This window comes from Trypanosoma rangeli (genome assembly GCF_003719475.1).
Source record: "Trypanosoma rangeli strain AM80 chromosome Unknown Tra_15.4_contig_00116, whole genome shotgun sequence".
Lineage (NCBI taxonomy): Eukaryota > Euglenozoa > Kinetoplastea > Trypanosomatida > Trypanosomatidae > Trypanosoma > Trypanosoma rangeli.
In genome coordinates, this window is record NW_021705860.1 from 39,729 (window position 1) to 51,326 (window position 11,598).

The 11,598-nt window shown below is 52.2% G+C and overlaps 5 protein-coding genes across 5 annotated transcripts, besides 8 other annotated features; 4 read left to right on the forward strand and 1 right to left on the reverse strand.

The window, feature by feature from the left end:
* The first annotated feature begins 100 nt into the window (after positions 1 to 100).
* Positions 101 to 149: a microsatellite.
* Positions 150 to 529: 380 nt separating this feature from the next.
* Positions 530 to 1,954, forward strand: TraAM80_04134 (RNA-binding protein; the record flags this gene model as incomplete). Its single annotated transcript, XM_029381073.1, has 1 exon — positions 530 to 1,954. One exon carries the CDS (start codon positions 530 to 532, stop codon positions 1,952 to 1,954), a length of 1,425 nt encoding a protein of 474 aa, XP_029239099.1.
* An 80-nt stretch (positions 1,955 to 2,034) lies between these two features.
* Positions 2,035 to 2,066: a microsatellite.
* A 48-nt stretch (positions 2,067 to 2,114) lies between these two features.
* Positions 2,115 to 2,133: a microsatellite.
* A 642-nt stretch (positions 2,134 to 2,775) lies between these two features.
* Positions 2,776 to 2,811: a microsatellite.
* An 835-nt stretch (positions 2,812 to 3,646) lies between these two features.
* TraAM80_04135 (protein LTV1) lies at positions 3,647 to 5,080 on the forward strand (the record flags this gene model as incomplete). Its single annotated transcript, XM_029381074.1, has 1 exon — positions 3,647 to 5,080. The coding sequence occupies one exon, from the start codon at positions 3,647 to 3,649 to the stop codon at positions 5,078 to 5,080; it is 1,434 nt and encodes a 477-aa protein (XP_029239100.1).
* Positions 5,081 to 5,532: 452 nt separating this feature from the next.
* On the forward strand, positions 5,533 to 6,267 carry TraAM80_04136 (RNA binding protein; the record flags this gene model as incomplete). Its single annotated transcript, XM_029381075.1, has 1 exon — positions 5,533 to 6,267. The coding sequence occupies one exon, from the start codon at positions 5,533 to 5,535 to the stop codon at positions 6,265 to 6,267; it is 735 nt and encodes a 244-aa protein (XP_029239101.1).
* A 43-nt stretch (positions 6,268 to 6,310) lies between these two features.
* Positions 6,311 to 6,335: a microsatellite.
* Positions 6,336 to 6,700: 365 nt separating this feature from the next.
* Positions 6,701 to 6,731: a microsatellite.
* A 115-nt stretch (positions 6,732 to 6,846) lies between these two features.
* On the forward strand, positions 6,847 to 9,276 carry TraAM80_04137 (uncharacterized protein; the record flags this gene model as incomplete). Its single annotated transcript, XM_029381076.1, has 1 exon — positions 6,847 to 9,276. One exon carries the CDS (start codon positions 6,847 to 6,849, stop codon positions 9,274 to 9,276), a length of 2,430 nt encoding a protein of 809 aa, XP_029239102.1.
* A 22-nt stretch (positions 9,277 to 9,298) lies between these two features.
* Positions 9,299 to 9,331: a microsatellite.
* A 713-nt stretch (positions 9,332 to 10,044) lies between these two features.
* Positions 10,045 to 10,074: a microsatellite.
* An 869-nt stretch (positions 10,075 to 10,943) lies between these two features.
* TraAM80_04138 (uncharacterized protein) lies at positions 10,944 to 11,363 on the reverse strand (the record flags this gene model as incomplete). Its single annotated transcript, XM_029381077.1, has 1 exon — positions 10,944 to 11,363. One exon carries the CDS (start codon positions 11,361 to 11,363, stop codon positions 10,944 to 10,946), a length of 420 nt encoding a protein of 139 aa, XP_029239103.1.
* Positions 11,364 to 11,598: the final 235 nt, after the last annotated feature.

Here is an 11,598-nt window from a genome sequence, read left to right on the forward strand (position 1 = left end):
GTTGTTTCCGCCAGTTTTTTTTCACCCCCTTTTTTCCTTTTTCTTTTCTGGCGCTGGTGCTTTGTCGGGGCGCCCGAGAACCCGTCCCCTCACCGCCCCTCGCGCGCACGACACGCACACACACAAGCAACAACAGCAGCAGCAGGCACCAGGGGAGTACTGGCGTTGTTTTTTGAGCTAATACTATTAAAGGTTGGGCGGGCGGAGAGGCGGAGTTGCGTTGCGTGAAGAAGGAGGACGTTGAGCAGCTAAATAAATATTTTAACCGAAAGGAAACAACGACAACAAAGGCAGCGTCGGGTCTGAAGTTGGGCCCGGTCCACAGATAAAAGCACATATCAAGTCTCCTTGTGGGGCAAGGCAGAGATTCCTTCCTAGTAGGAAGCTGAGGAGACGGTAACTAACACACCACTAACGTGGGATTACATATTTTTGCATCTTTGCGTTCGCGTTGATTTCAGATCATTGGCTACAAGTGCAGAATCTGCAGCGGCAGCAGCTTGGGTGTACTCCCGTGCGACTAGAGAGCATGGATGAGGTGGACTCCAACCCCCTTTCGGCGAGTGCAGCGATGCGCGAGGCGGGGGCCGTGGCGTCTGCGTCGTCAGAGTCCGATTTCTTTTTTGGCGCCGACGTGTTTGCGGAGAAGCTGTTCCTCGATGACGAAAACGACGTCTCCAGCGAGGACAACAACATCGACGCCCGTTACGATAGGGTGGGAAGCGGCGACAACGGCACTTTGATGCAGGCTCCGCGCTCAGAAACTCAGAGCCGTACAAACCTGTTTATAAGTAACCTGCCGCACAAGATGGAGCAGCAAGACTTGGAGAAGTTGTTTTCCCCCTATGGGCAGATTCTCTCAGCGGCGGTTATGCGCAATATTCATACGGGTAACAGTCTTGGCACCGCTTTTGTGCGGTACACCACCACGAAGGCGGCAATGTGTGCCATTGAGGCGATGTCAGGAAAACGGGTGAATGGACGAGCGATCATCGTCCAGTGGGCATGGAAGCAGCACGATGGCACCCCCGTTGGTGAGGCTCGCAAAAAAATTTGCAAACTCTTTGTTCGAAACATTCCACTGGATATTAGCACCACCGACCTTGAGGAGATGTTCAGTCTTTACGGCCCGATCAAGTCTGTCTCGATTCATAAAGACACTGCACCTGCTACCGATAGGCGCTCAGAGCGTCACATCGCCTTCATCACGTACCTTGTGGCTGGTGCTGCTGTGAAGGCTGCCGAGGCGGTTCACAACACCCGTCCCTTCCCTACTTGTGGGAAAGTTCCGCTGATGGTAAAACTAGCGGAGGACATCCCGCAGCACAACCATCATGGCACCGGCAGCAACAACGTTAACAATGCCTTGAAAGGTCAGAGGCAGCTACGGAGTGGTGGGGGGAGAACGTCTCCCGGGCAGGAGTCAGGTTACAGTGGCTCACCTGCACAAGGATGCCTTCCAGTTGGAGATGGCATACGTGGACTGGCTGTTGCACCCGGCTCCTTTGTTCCTGTGATGACGTCTGGTGGTGGCCTCATGTTGCCTGCCTCAGTTCCGGGTGCAGTGATGGGAACTAAAGCGCCTCATCCCTGGGGGGCGCCGATGCTCTGGCCGCAGGGAACAGGAGTGCCGTTTGCGTTTTACAGTGGAGGTGTGGCGGCAACCCCCGCCAAACCACATGCCATGAACAACACGCTTGTCACTGTTCCCTCTCGACTACCAGTTTCATGCGTGAATTATGAGGGGTTCGCATCGCCTCCCACGTACACGGCGCTGTTGTGCCCAGCCACGCTCGAAGCCTCCTCTGAAACGCGGGCGGATGGGCTGGGCGGAAACTCCACGTTTGGTGTCTCCGGGTTTCCTTTTTTCTTAGGGAAGAGACACACGGCGCTGCCAACGGAACGCGCGGCAATGACGGTCACCTCACCACAAAGCGACGCCGGGTTTAGATAGCCCTCCTCGGGGCACCGCACCCGTGCCGCTGGGAGTTGGTGTGGGGTTAACGCAGAGCAATGTTAAGTGGCGTCGAATGCATTTTATTATTATTATTATTTTTCTTTTTTTAGGTTGGAAAAGAGTTACTCAACCGCATGATTGATGCTTGCTGGCAGCATGTGGTGTGTGTGTGTGTGCGGAGAGGAGACTGACGAGAGGGCGAGTGGGAGTAACGTGTACGCGCGTAAAGGCGGACAAGCGAGATCCGTGTATTTGTGGGTGCATTCTGTGCAAAGCGCGGGGCTGCGGGGGTGGGGTGCGAGAGGGAGAGGGTAACCAGTAACGAAGTGCGTGCAGAACGACACGCAAAACACACACAACAACGACAAGAACAGAGAGTTGATGCGTCCGGAGCAAATGTGCAGGGCGGATTTACGGTGTGCATACATACAGGCGCCGACATAGCGAGGTGGAGGGAAGGGGAGGGACTGTAGGATGTAGCAGGACATGTGATGTGATGTATTGTGCATTGTTGGTTGGACTGCGAGGGGCGGTAATTAATTTTATGAATCTTTTTTTTTTGCTCTGCTTTTGCTGCGTTACGTATCGGCGCCTACATTTTTAGAATGCCCCGTTTTAGACAATATTTTTATTCTTCTTTTTTCGTCTTCGTTCCATCTTGTGCGTGCGTGCATGCCCTTCACACCGTCCTTTTTGTTTAGCTCCATCATGGTTGACTGGGTGTCAGTGGAGGTAAGTGGCTGCCGTGTATTGGCGTCTCCAGGCGAGAGAAGGGGGAAAGTTGTGACCTACGGCACCCTTTGAAGTACACTAGGAGCTGTGTGTGTGTGTGTGTGTGTGTGTGTGTGTGTGTGCTCCGCTTGTAATGGGGAATTCTTTTTGTTGGCTTGCAGAGCGTAATCGCAATTTTATGTAATGCGGTACACAACTTCAGTAGCACACGACGCGGCCAGTGAAGGGGGTTGGGGGTGGAACGGCGTGAATCATCGTTGGTCAGTGTTTTTGAACGCCTGTTTGTGTGCACTCCACGCCCGTGTAGGGAGCGTACTAGGAGCATACACATTTATATTTACATTGCCAAAACACTAACGCCGCGTCTATTGCGTTGCGACGTGCTTTGTTTTCTCTTATTGTTGAGCTAAAGGCGATAGTTTTCTTCCTCTGTGTGTGTTTCTCTGTGTGTATGCGATATCCTGTTGTATATTTCGCTTGCGCCTTTGTTTTCTTTTTCTGCACCGCTGCCGCCATTTTCCTGCTATGGCATTGTTCGTGCGAGCGGAAGTGAGGGGAGCAGGATGGATGGCTAGGCAAATTGGTTGGGGAGAGGGAAGCCGAACTCCCTGCAGTTTTCCTCTTTTTTCATCGACGGCTGCGCTCATGTCCGCGTCCACAGTATATATTTGTGTACTGGACTCAACGAAATGACATGCGAGACGTCATTGTGGGACGGACGGTTTTTTTACCCATTTGTGCCGCCGTCTTTGCTGCTGTTGTTACTGTCGGGGCGGCGGCGGCGGCTGTGTTGGTGGCTATTTCTTCTTCACTTTGATTTTTATTTTACTTTTCTCCTTCACGCGTTGTCGTCTTTGTTTGTTTGCCGCGGCGTGTCTTACGCGCCCGGTGAGAGGGATTTGCACTGCTTCGCAGGAGGGAAAGGGAACGGTAGCCGAGGAGAGCAAGCGGGGCAAGATGCCGCCCAAACGTGCCAAGGGCGTGACCTTCAAGCTTGTCCACCCGTCGTACGATGACGCCGAGCATGAGGGTGCGAAGAACACCGCCGTGATGGTGGAGGAGCAGGAACTGCGCAAACACCTGCCGTCAACTGCAACGCGCCGCCGTCGCCAGCGTGGGGATGAAAGCGATGAGGATGAGTCGGCAACAGTCAGTGACTTGGCGCGGGAGTGGACCACTACCACGTCCTTCGCGTCGTCCGTGCCGCAGGGGGGCACCGTCCGGCTGCCGGAGGAGGACGCGTATATGAACAAACACAACTTTCTTCGTGCGCAAGACTCAGATGATGCGGACGACACCCACGGCAACCTCGGTGAGGAGGACGAGGAGGATGAAGACAAGTTGTTTGCGGACCAGGAGGAGGTGGAGTTCACAGACGACTTCCTTCGCGAGCTGGTGTTTGGCGATGGCGGTGGCGACGAGGAGGAAGATGACACCGACGGCGACGGCGGTGCTGAGATCGTCACGGGGCACGACGAGTCCGTCTACGTCCAGCACGATGTGACAAAGAGAGGCGTGGACCGCCAGTTTGCGCGGATGATGCGGGAGTTTGACGTTGATGCCCGCCTCAACGACGCCTACACGGACGATCCTCGTGCCCATGGGGCTCTCGAGGTGGATCAGTACCTGCGCGCACTTGAGGAGTTTGTGGTGGACAGAGCCGGTGTCGACTACGGTACCGCCGAGCCGCGGCGAAATAAGGGATTAATACATCAGCTAAAAAACATGGTTCTCTCCGCCGGCACAGAGATGGGGCCCAGTGGGGAGTTGTACACCACAACCGTTTTGCCGGACAGGCAGACACGTTTTATGGAAGAGTTCCAAAGAGAGACGGAGGAAATTCGACAGGCCGCCCTTCATCGCATGCAGTGGCAAAAGCCAGATGGCCCAGTGGAGAACTCCGCGGGTGAGGAGGGGGAGGTAGGGACGTGGCCTGGGGAGACGGAGGCGGAGGACGACGAGGCCTACGTGTTAAGGGAGGTGCGTGATAAGGCAAATCGTCTAGACTGCGAGACGGTCGTCTCGATGTATTCAACGTGCTTCAACCAGCCCAACGTTATCCGGGCGCCAGCCACAGGAAGACGACGAAAGAGACACGGGGCCTCCACCTCCTCCCCCTCAGCAGCAGCAGGAGGAGGAACAAAAACAACACCAACTGAGGAGGACGAGGAGACGGTGCCCGAGTTAGTCACGCAGCCACTCGCCTTTGAGCGCTACAAGGGGGAGACAAGGGAGGAAAAGAAGTTGCGGCAGCAGCTGGCAAAGCAGGTGCAGCGTGAGCGACGTGGCAAGAAGCGGGAGCTGAAGGAGGCTTACAAGAACCTTGAGGCAGATGAGGTGAAGCGGTCGAAAGAATCCCAAGCAGCAAAGAAAACTGTACACTTCTTTTAGGACGGATGTGTGCGTGTACGCGCGTGTGCAATTTTTCCGGAATATGTATGGAGTGCGCACTGCGCCCCATCTCTTTTTTCTCCTCACAAACGAAGTACGGTGTGGTCCTCTCGCTTTTCTTGCAGCTGTGTGTGGTGGCGGACTTCTTTTGTGGTGCATAAAATACTCCAGGGAAGTTGAATACAATAAGTGGCGGGTAGCTCACATTAAAAAAAAAAATAAGAGCAATTGAAGACACACAGGAATACAAGCCGCTTTTGATTAATAGTCAGTGAAACACATGTAGCCGTGGGGGTGAGGGTGATGTGATTCCGGCGCTCTTAATGCGGCCCTGTCTAAGAGACCCACGCACATGCATACATAACTTTTTTTTCTTTTTACCGATTCGCACACACGTCTTTTGCGCCTGGAAGGAAGTCGAAGGAACCGGCTGCGTTGGATTGGTGCGACGAATGGTGTCCTTCACCTGCAACGCCTGTCAGGATGTGGTGAAGAAGCCGAAGGTCAATGGCCATGCCATGCAATGTGGGGGCGCCTCCTTCACTTGTGTGGATTGCATGAACGTGTTTGACCTACATACGATTAAGACGCACACCTCGTGCATTACCGAAACGGAAAAGTACCAGGGGAAGTGGAGACAGAAGCAGGGGCCAGCGGCAGTAGCGAAGAGGAGCGGCGGTGCTGACGACAGTGACGACGAGGAAACCGGCAAGGACAAATGGCAGCCGCTGCGGCCGCCCCGACCTCCTATGAATTTGGGCAGTGACTCTGACTCCGACGATGATGCGTGGGTGACGAAAAGGAAGAAGATGGAGTCGAAGGAGGGTCAGGCACGCAACGGCTCTCTGCACAAACGGGCGAAAGCCACCACACCACCCAGAAATGAGGCTGAGGTGCATTGTACCACAAAGCGACCAAAACAAGAGTCACTCAAACTGCCGAGGGCGGTGACGGCGGCGGACTGCATTGTGCCGAGTTTCGTGCTGGGCACGGATGAGGAGGTGGCGGAGGTCACCCGCTGGATTATGGAGGATGTTGGTGCAACACCGCTCAGCGTGCGAGGGCTCGCAAAGAAGATGGTGGAGCGGTACAACAGCCGCATCGCAAAACATGTGCAGCACGCTATTGAGACAGCCATTGCGAATGGGAAGCTGCGTGTGAGGAACGGTGTGGTGACGTCTCCCTGAGTGGGCATACCGCCGTGTTTTTTCCTTCAGCTTGGACTTCCGCGGGAGGGAGGGAGGGAGGGAGGGAGAGGGTGAGCAGCGGGAGGATGGTGAGGAAAAGATAATATTTGTGTCCGGGTGCGTCTCTAACGCCTGTCAGTGTGGCTTGCACCCCGCAACGGAGTCAATGAGTAATAAACCTCGGAATAAATTAGGCGGGTAACAACGCCTGGCAGTGTGTGTTTGTGTGGGAGCAACGGGAGGAGGAGGGAGACAGATTTTACGTGATTTACGCGGCGACGGTGATAGTGGCCATGACTGCGCGTTTCTTTTTTGCCCTCTGTCTTTGGGCCGGTCATACGTCGTATGTGGGGGAGAGCTAGCGAACAGTGAAAGAAGGAAAAGCAAAGGTTAAGGTGGAATCACAGCAAACAAGCAAAGCAACAACTGTGAGATATATATGTATATATAATATATCTGCATATCTTTAGGGTAACAAAATAAAAGTTGTGAACCGCATATAAGGAAGAATACAAGATTGGGCGTAAAAGGAAGGTTTGCATAGTTATAAGTTTGGAGTATCATAAGAAGAAGCAAGGGATGTCAGACTTGCCTCCTCTTCAGACGCTTCACTCGCGAGTCGTTTTCGCCACGCCGCGCGAATCTGGCTTACCGTTGGAGCGTCCATCACAAGAACGTCAGCAAAATCGATCCGCCACTGGGAAACAATCGGAAAACATCGATGACCTTTTGAACAGCGAGGCTCCCATTATTCTTATTGACCAGCATAAAATCAGTGACTTCATGCGGTTTCGAATGGTTTTTATTGGAATGCTTCTTTTTATTAACTCCTCTACACAGGGGCTTCATGCACTTTTTGCCATTTACATGGAGAATAAGTACGGTTATGATGTGCGCACTATGGTGAACATTTATGCGGCAGGTACAGCCTTTGGCCTGTTTGTCTTTCCCTTTGGAGTCATGTACGATTTCTTTGGACCAAGGATTGTTGTCGGGGTAGCAACCGTAATAACGGCGCTGGGGCATCTTCTTTTTGGACTGACATTTGCTGAACACATTAAAGCTTCGGAGACACGCTTTTGCATTTTTTTTGCATTGATGAACTGGGGCTGCTACGCCTTTGACGTGGCGGCCTTGCCCGCTGTTTTGACATACACCCCTCGTGACCGAGCTCAGCCGGCTGGACTGCTGAAAACCTTTTCTGCACTGGGCTCCTCCTTGATTTCGTGTATCTTCCGTGGGTTCTTCAACAACCATTTTGACAACTTGATGTACTTTCTCACGGTGCTGGTTCTTGTGTTTGGGGTGATTGGAACCGTCTGCATAAGTGATGCCCCGTATAGGATTAACCGGTGGGAAAGTTCACGCATCACACTAAGGGACCGTCTGAAGCGATACCTTGTTCGGAATCGTTACATGTCACAGCTTATGCCAAAGCGCCGTTTCGCCGTACTGTCTGTTGTGTTATTGGTTATGAATGTGTATCTGTCGATACAAGCCATTTGTGCAGCGTATTACCGCAAACAAATGACAGTGGAACAGTACAGGGGCCTAGCTATTGGTGCCATTCTTATTGTTTTATGTATTCTTTTCCTTGTCGTGCCACTACACTCGATTGACGGCGATACCCTACAGGATGAAACCGTTCTTCAAAGGGCAAACGAAAAGGCGCGTGAGTTGGAGGAAAGGCGATTATTTTTTTCGAAACGCACGAACAAAGGAGCGGATGATGGATGCGAAGAAGCCGCGGAAGAGGAGCATACGCAGCAGCAGGAGGAAGGGGGGCATGGGGCGAGCGAGGCAGTTGAGGTAAACGACCCCTCCCTTGATGCTCTGGACCCACCGTTACGCCGTGCAAGTGGCCCTGCGGTGCCGTATGGCGAATCCTCGGAGTATGAGGGTGAGAAAAAGAACACTGACGATAAAAACGACGGAGCAAATTCCGAGTACCTTACTGTGGAGGTTGAGGCCAACCTCATTGAGGCTGAGAATTTAATTATAATGGAAAATGCATCTGAAAATGGGCCTCAACTCACTCAGCGCTGGTTGAATAATTCTTCTATTGCCACCAACATGAGGCCTTCCAATATTCCTTCAGGGGGTGAGGAGGACGAGCCAGACACTGCTGGAATGGATGTTCTTACGCGTCAAGTTTCGACATACAACCGACCATACGTTGAAACCATCACCGTGTGCGGTGAAGTGTTTGTCACCCCCATTTATGAAACAACATTTTTGCAGAGTTTGACCTACGTGGATTTGTGGCTCTTGTGGTACACCGTATTTGTCGTGTGGGGTGTGGGCATGGCAATGACGGCGAACTGGAACATCCAGGCCATGGTTGCCACCGTTTTCCGTGGTCTGGATTACGAGACCTATGTTCTCTTTGCTACCATGTCGGGTATCTCAACCGCGTTTGGTCGAGTGTCCATCGGAACATTTGAAATTTTACTGGTTTACTTTAGTAAAAAGACAGGTGTCCTGCTTCCCGCCACCGTTGCATTGCCGTTTCCAAGCGCAGTACTGGCACTGGCTCTCATCTTCTACCTTTCATTCCCTGGGAACTACTCACTTACTGTAGTGTATATGATTGCTGGATGCGCCTACGGTTTTAGCACCTCACTCACTATATATATCATTGGTATTATCTTCAGACACGACATCGGAATGCACTATGGGTTTTGCTGGTTTGGTGCCTCCCTCGGCATTGTGCTGCTCTACCGCGTGCTCTTTTTCCACGTGTACGATGAACACAAAATTGTTCTTCCTCCCAATGCTCCTATCAAACTACACGGCCGCTGCACCGGGCGCAAGTGTCTGCAGATCACGCTGATTGTGTACCTTATTCTCGCCATTTCATCGGTCGGCACAAGCTACTGGCTGCACCACCGCTACTGGAAGTTGGTTCGCGGCAAACTTAAGTACAAGCGCGTTATAACACACTTTGTGAAGAAGCGTTTTCGTCGCATTAATGAAATGAAGAAAAAAGACGGCGCAAATGGGGGATAAGCACAATGAACCTCAAAGTATGTTTTATTTATTTATTTTATTTTTATTTTATTTTTTAAGCGTGCGAGAGGGACAGTTACGGCTTACAGACGATTGGTGAGAAAAAAAACCATTAAAACTTCTTCCCCCCATCCCCACGCAAAACAAAAAAAAATGCACTTTTTTGCCTTGTTGATGCGTGTATCTCTTTCTTAAAAAGTAAGCTTCACAACTCATCCAGCTTAACTCGCTCCGCTTCACATGTGAAGGAGAGGCCAACAGCTACCTGCAGCTCGCCGGTTTGTTTAGAATTTAACGATGAGGGGCAATGCTGAGGCGTCGCTTTGGACACGGCATTAGCTGGAGATAAGTCATTTATGGTTCTTATTGGAGGTAATGAAAAATGAGACAAAAGAAGAAGCTAATTTTGTTCTATTGTATTCTTCACCACCGTGTTCCTCGTAATTGCGTTTAGCACAACAGGGGATGGGGTTCTCCGAAAGCATCCATTTTTATTTTTTTTCTATTACTTTTGCTATGAATACATGTACAGGCTTCACCCCACCTTTTTTTTTTTTGCTTGGATTTGTTGTGTGGGTGTCTTTCGTCAGACCCTTTGTATTAGGGGTGTGCCACAAGCTTTTATGTGCGGGCGTGTGTGTCAGGAGGGGACAGAAGCAGAAGGAAACCAAAAATTAATAATCAACAACATCTAAAAAAGGGCAGGGACCTATGAATATTCACGTGTGTGAATAATAGTAAAGACAAGATGTGTGAGATGGGAAGCACAAGAAAATAAAATGCGAAATAAAATAAAATGCGTGCCTGTGGGAGTATACACATTGCCCTTCTGATTGTTAGCATTGGTGGGGATCTGTGAGCAGACCTCAAAGGGAGTTGGTGGTCAGGTGAACTTATTAAGTAATTTTCGTGAAACTCTTGCGCATTCCCTTTACTATTTGCTCAGGGTTCTTGGTGGGCACATGCGGAGTGCTTTTGAGTCCTTTCGGTTGCTGACGCAGAACTATTGAGAGCAGCAGGTGCACTTTTGCCAGCCTCGACGCAGGCCGGAGGAGGCTGGATCCTGTCCATTACCCCTCGTGGAGGAAAGGCCGACAATAGCTCCCCAAGGATGGATGGCGCGGCCTCGAGATAGGAATGAGGACCCACATGAGGCGTACACGATGTGTTAGGGCCTTTTCCGCCCATTTACCGGTCGTGTTGGCGCAGCCAACCTTCTGATTGCATTTGCGTGCTTGCTGTTCTCTGTTTGGGGTGGGGGTGCGCCTGCCCGCGGAGACACGGTGATTCTTTTGTCCCCCTACAGCAGACAACGCCGTCGCTGGGCTCGCACGTTGGAACATGGCTTGTAAGGCTAGTCCAGGGATTCCGCAGCTTGTGCGTAGAGCCGTTGCAAGTGTTGCGGAAGTCGTCCCGCCGCGGTGGGCAGCGCCGTTGTATTTGCGTGCTTGGGCGCCTAGACGCACACCATGCGCGTGTCACGGAAATCCAACGTCTCACTTGTCATGGGCGTGGCATTGCACGGCAGAGAGAGGCTTTGGTTCTTCCAGCTGCGAAGGGTGTCGAGGTGGCAGGGGACATCGTTAGCGCTCTCACAGCCCTTCTCTCACACAGGCAGAAGCACGGGCGGCTGCTTCTGCCTTGTCGACATGCCCTGAACATTTAGCTCAACGCATTGGTGTCTGCACAGCCACTGCCGCCTTGCAGGGTGACACCACTAAAGGAGGGGCAACGCGTCTTGATGCAGCAATTGGACGTGGCATTGCATTGCAGCCAAGAGGATGGCGAGTGGCGTGGTCATGACTTGAGTTCTGGTGGGAGGCCTCTCTTGCGAGGGGGGAGCGGCGGTTGCGGGGTCCTAACGGCTGCCACGTTGTGGACTTATGGCGAGGCCTCAGTTTTTGTAGATTGCTTTGTGCACCAATTGGTTTACTGGTGTGCGTGTGTGTTTGGTGGGTCTCCTCCGAGGTGGGAGGGTGCGCCCGCTGAGCCAAACTACGATCTCCTTGCTTTGCTCTTTCCTTGTGCGGGGAGAAGGGGCAAAGGCCCCCACCAGGCGGATCCTCCTCGCGGACGTGCCGCGTCATAAGATAGTGTTTGCTCCGCTGGTCGTGAGGTATCGTTGTCTATTATTGTGGTTAGTTTTGTGCGTGCGTGTTTTAATTGCGCTCGTGTGTAGGTCTGGAACTCTTCTCTTGCTTACTGAAGCCGGTGCGCCAGCTTGCGAAATGGCGGCGGCCCGGAGGCACTCGGTCATGAGGAGGCCGTCTGAGATGTTTGCTTCTCAATGGCTGTGCGAGCGCAGGCGTGAAATGCAATGAA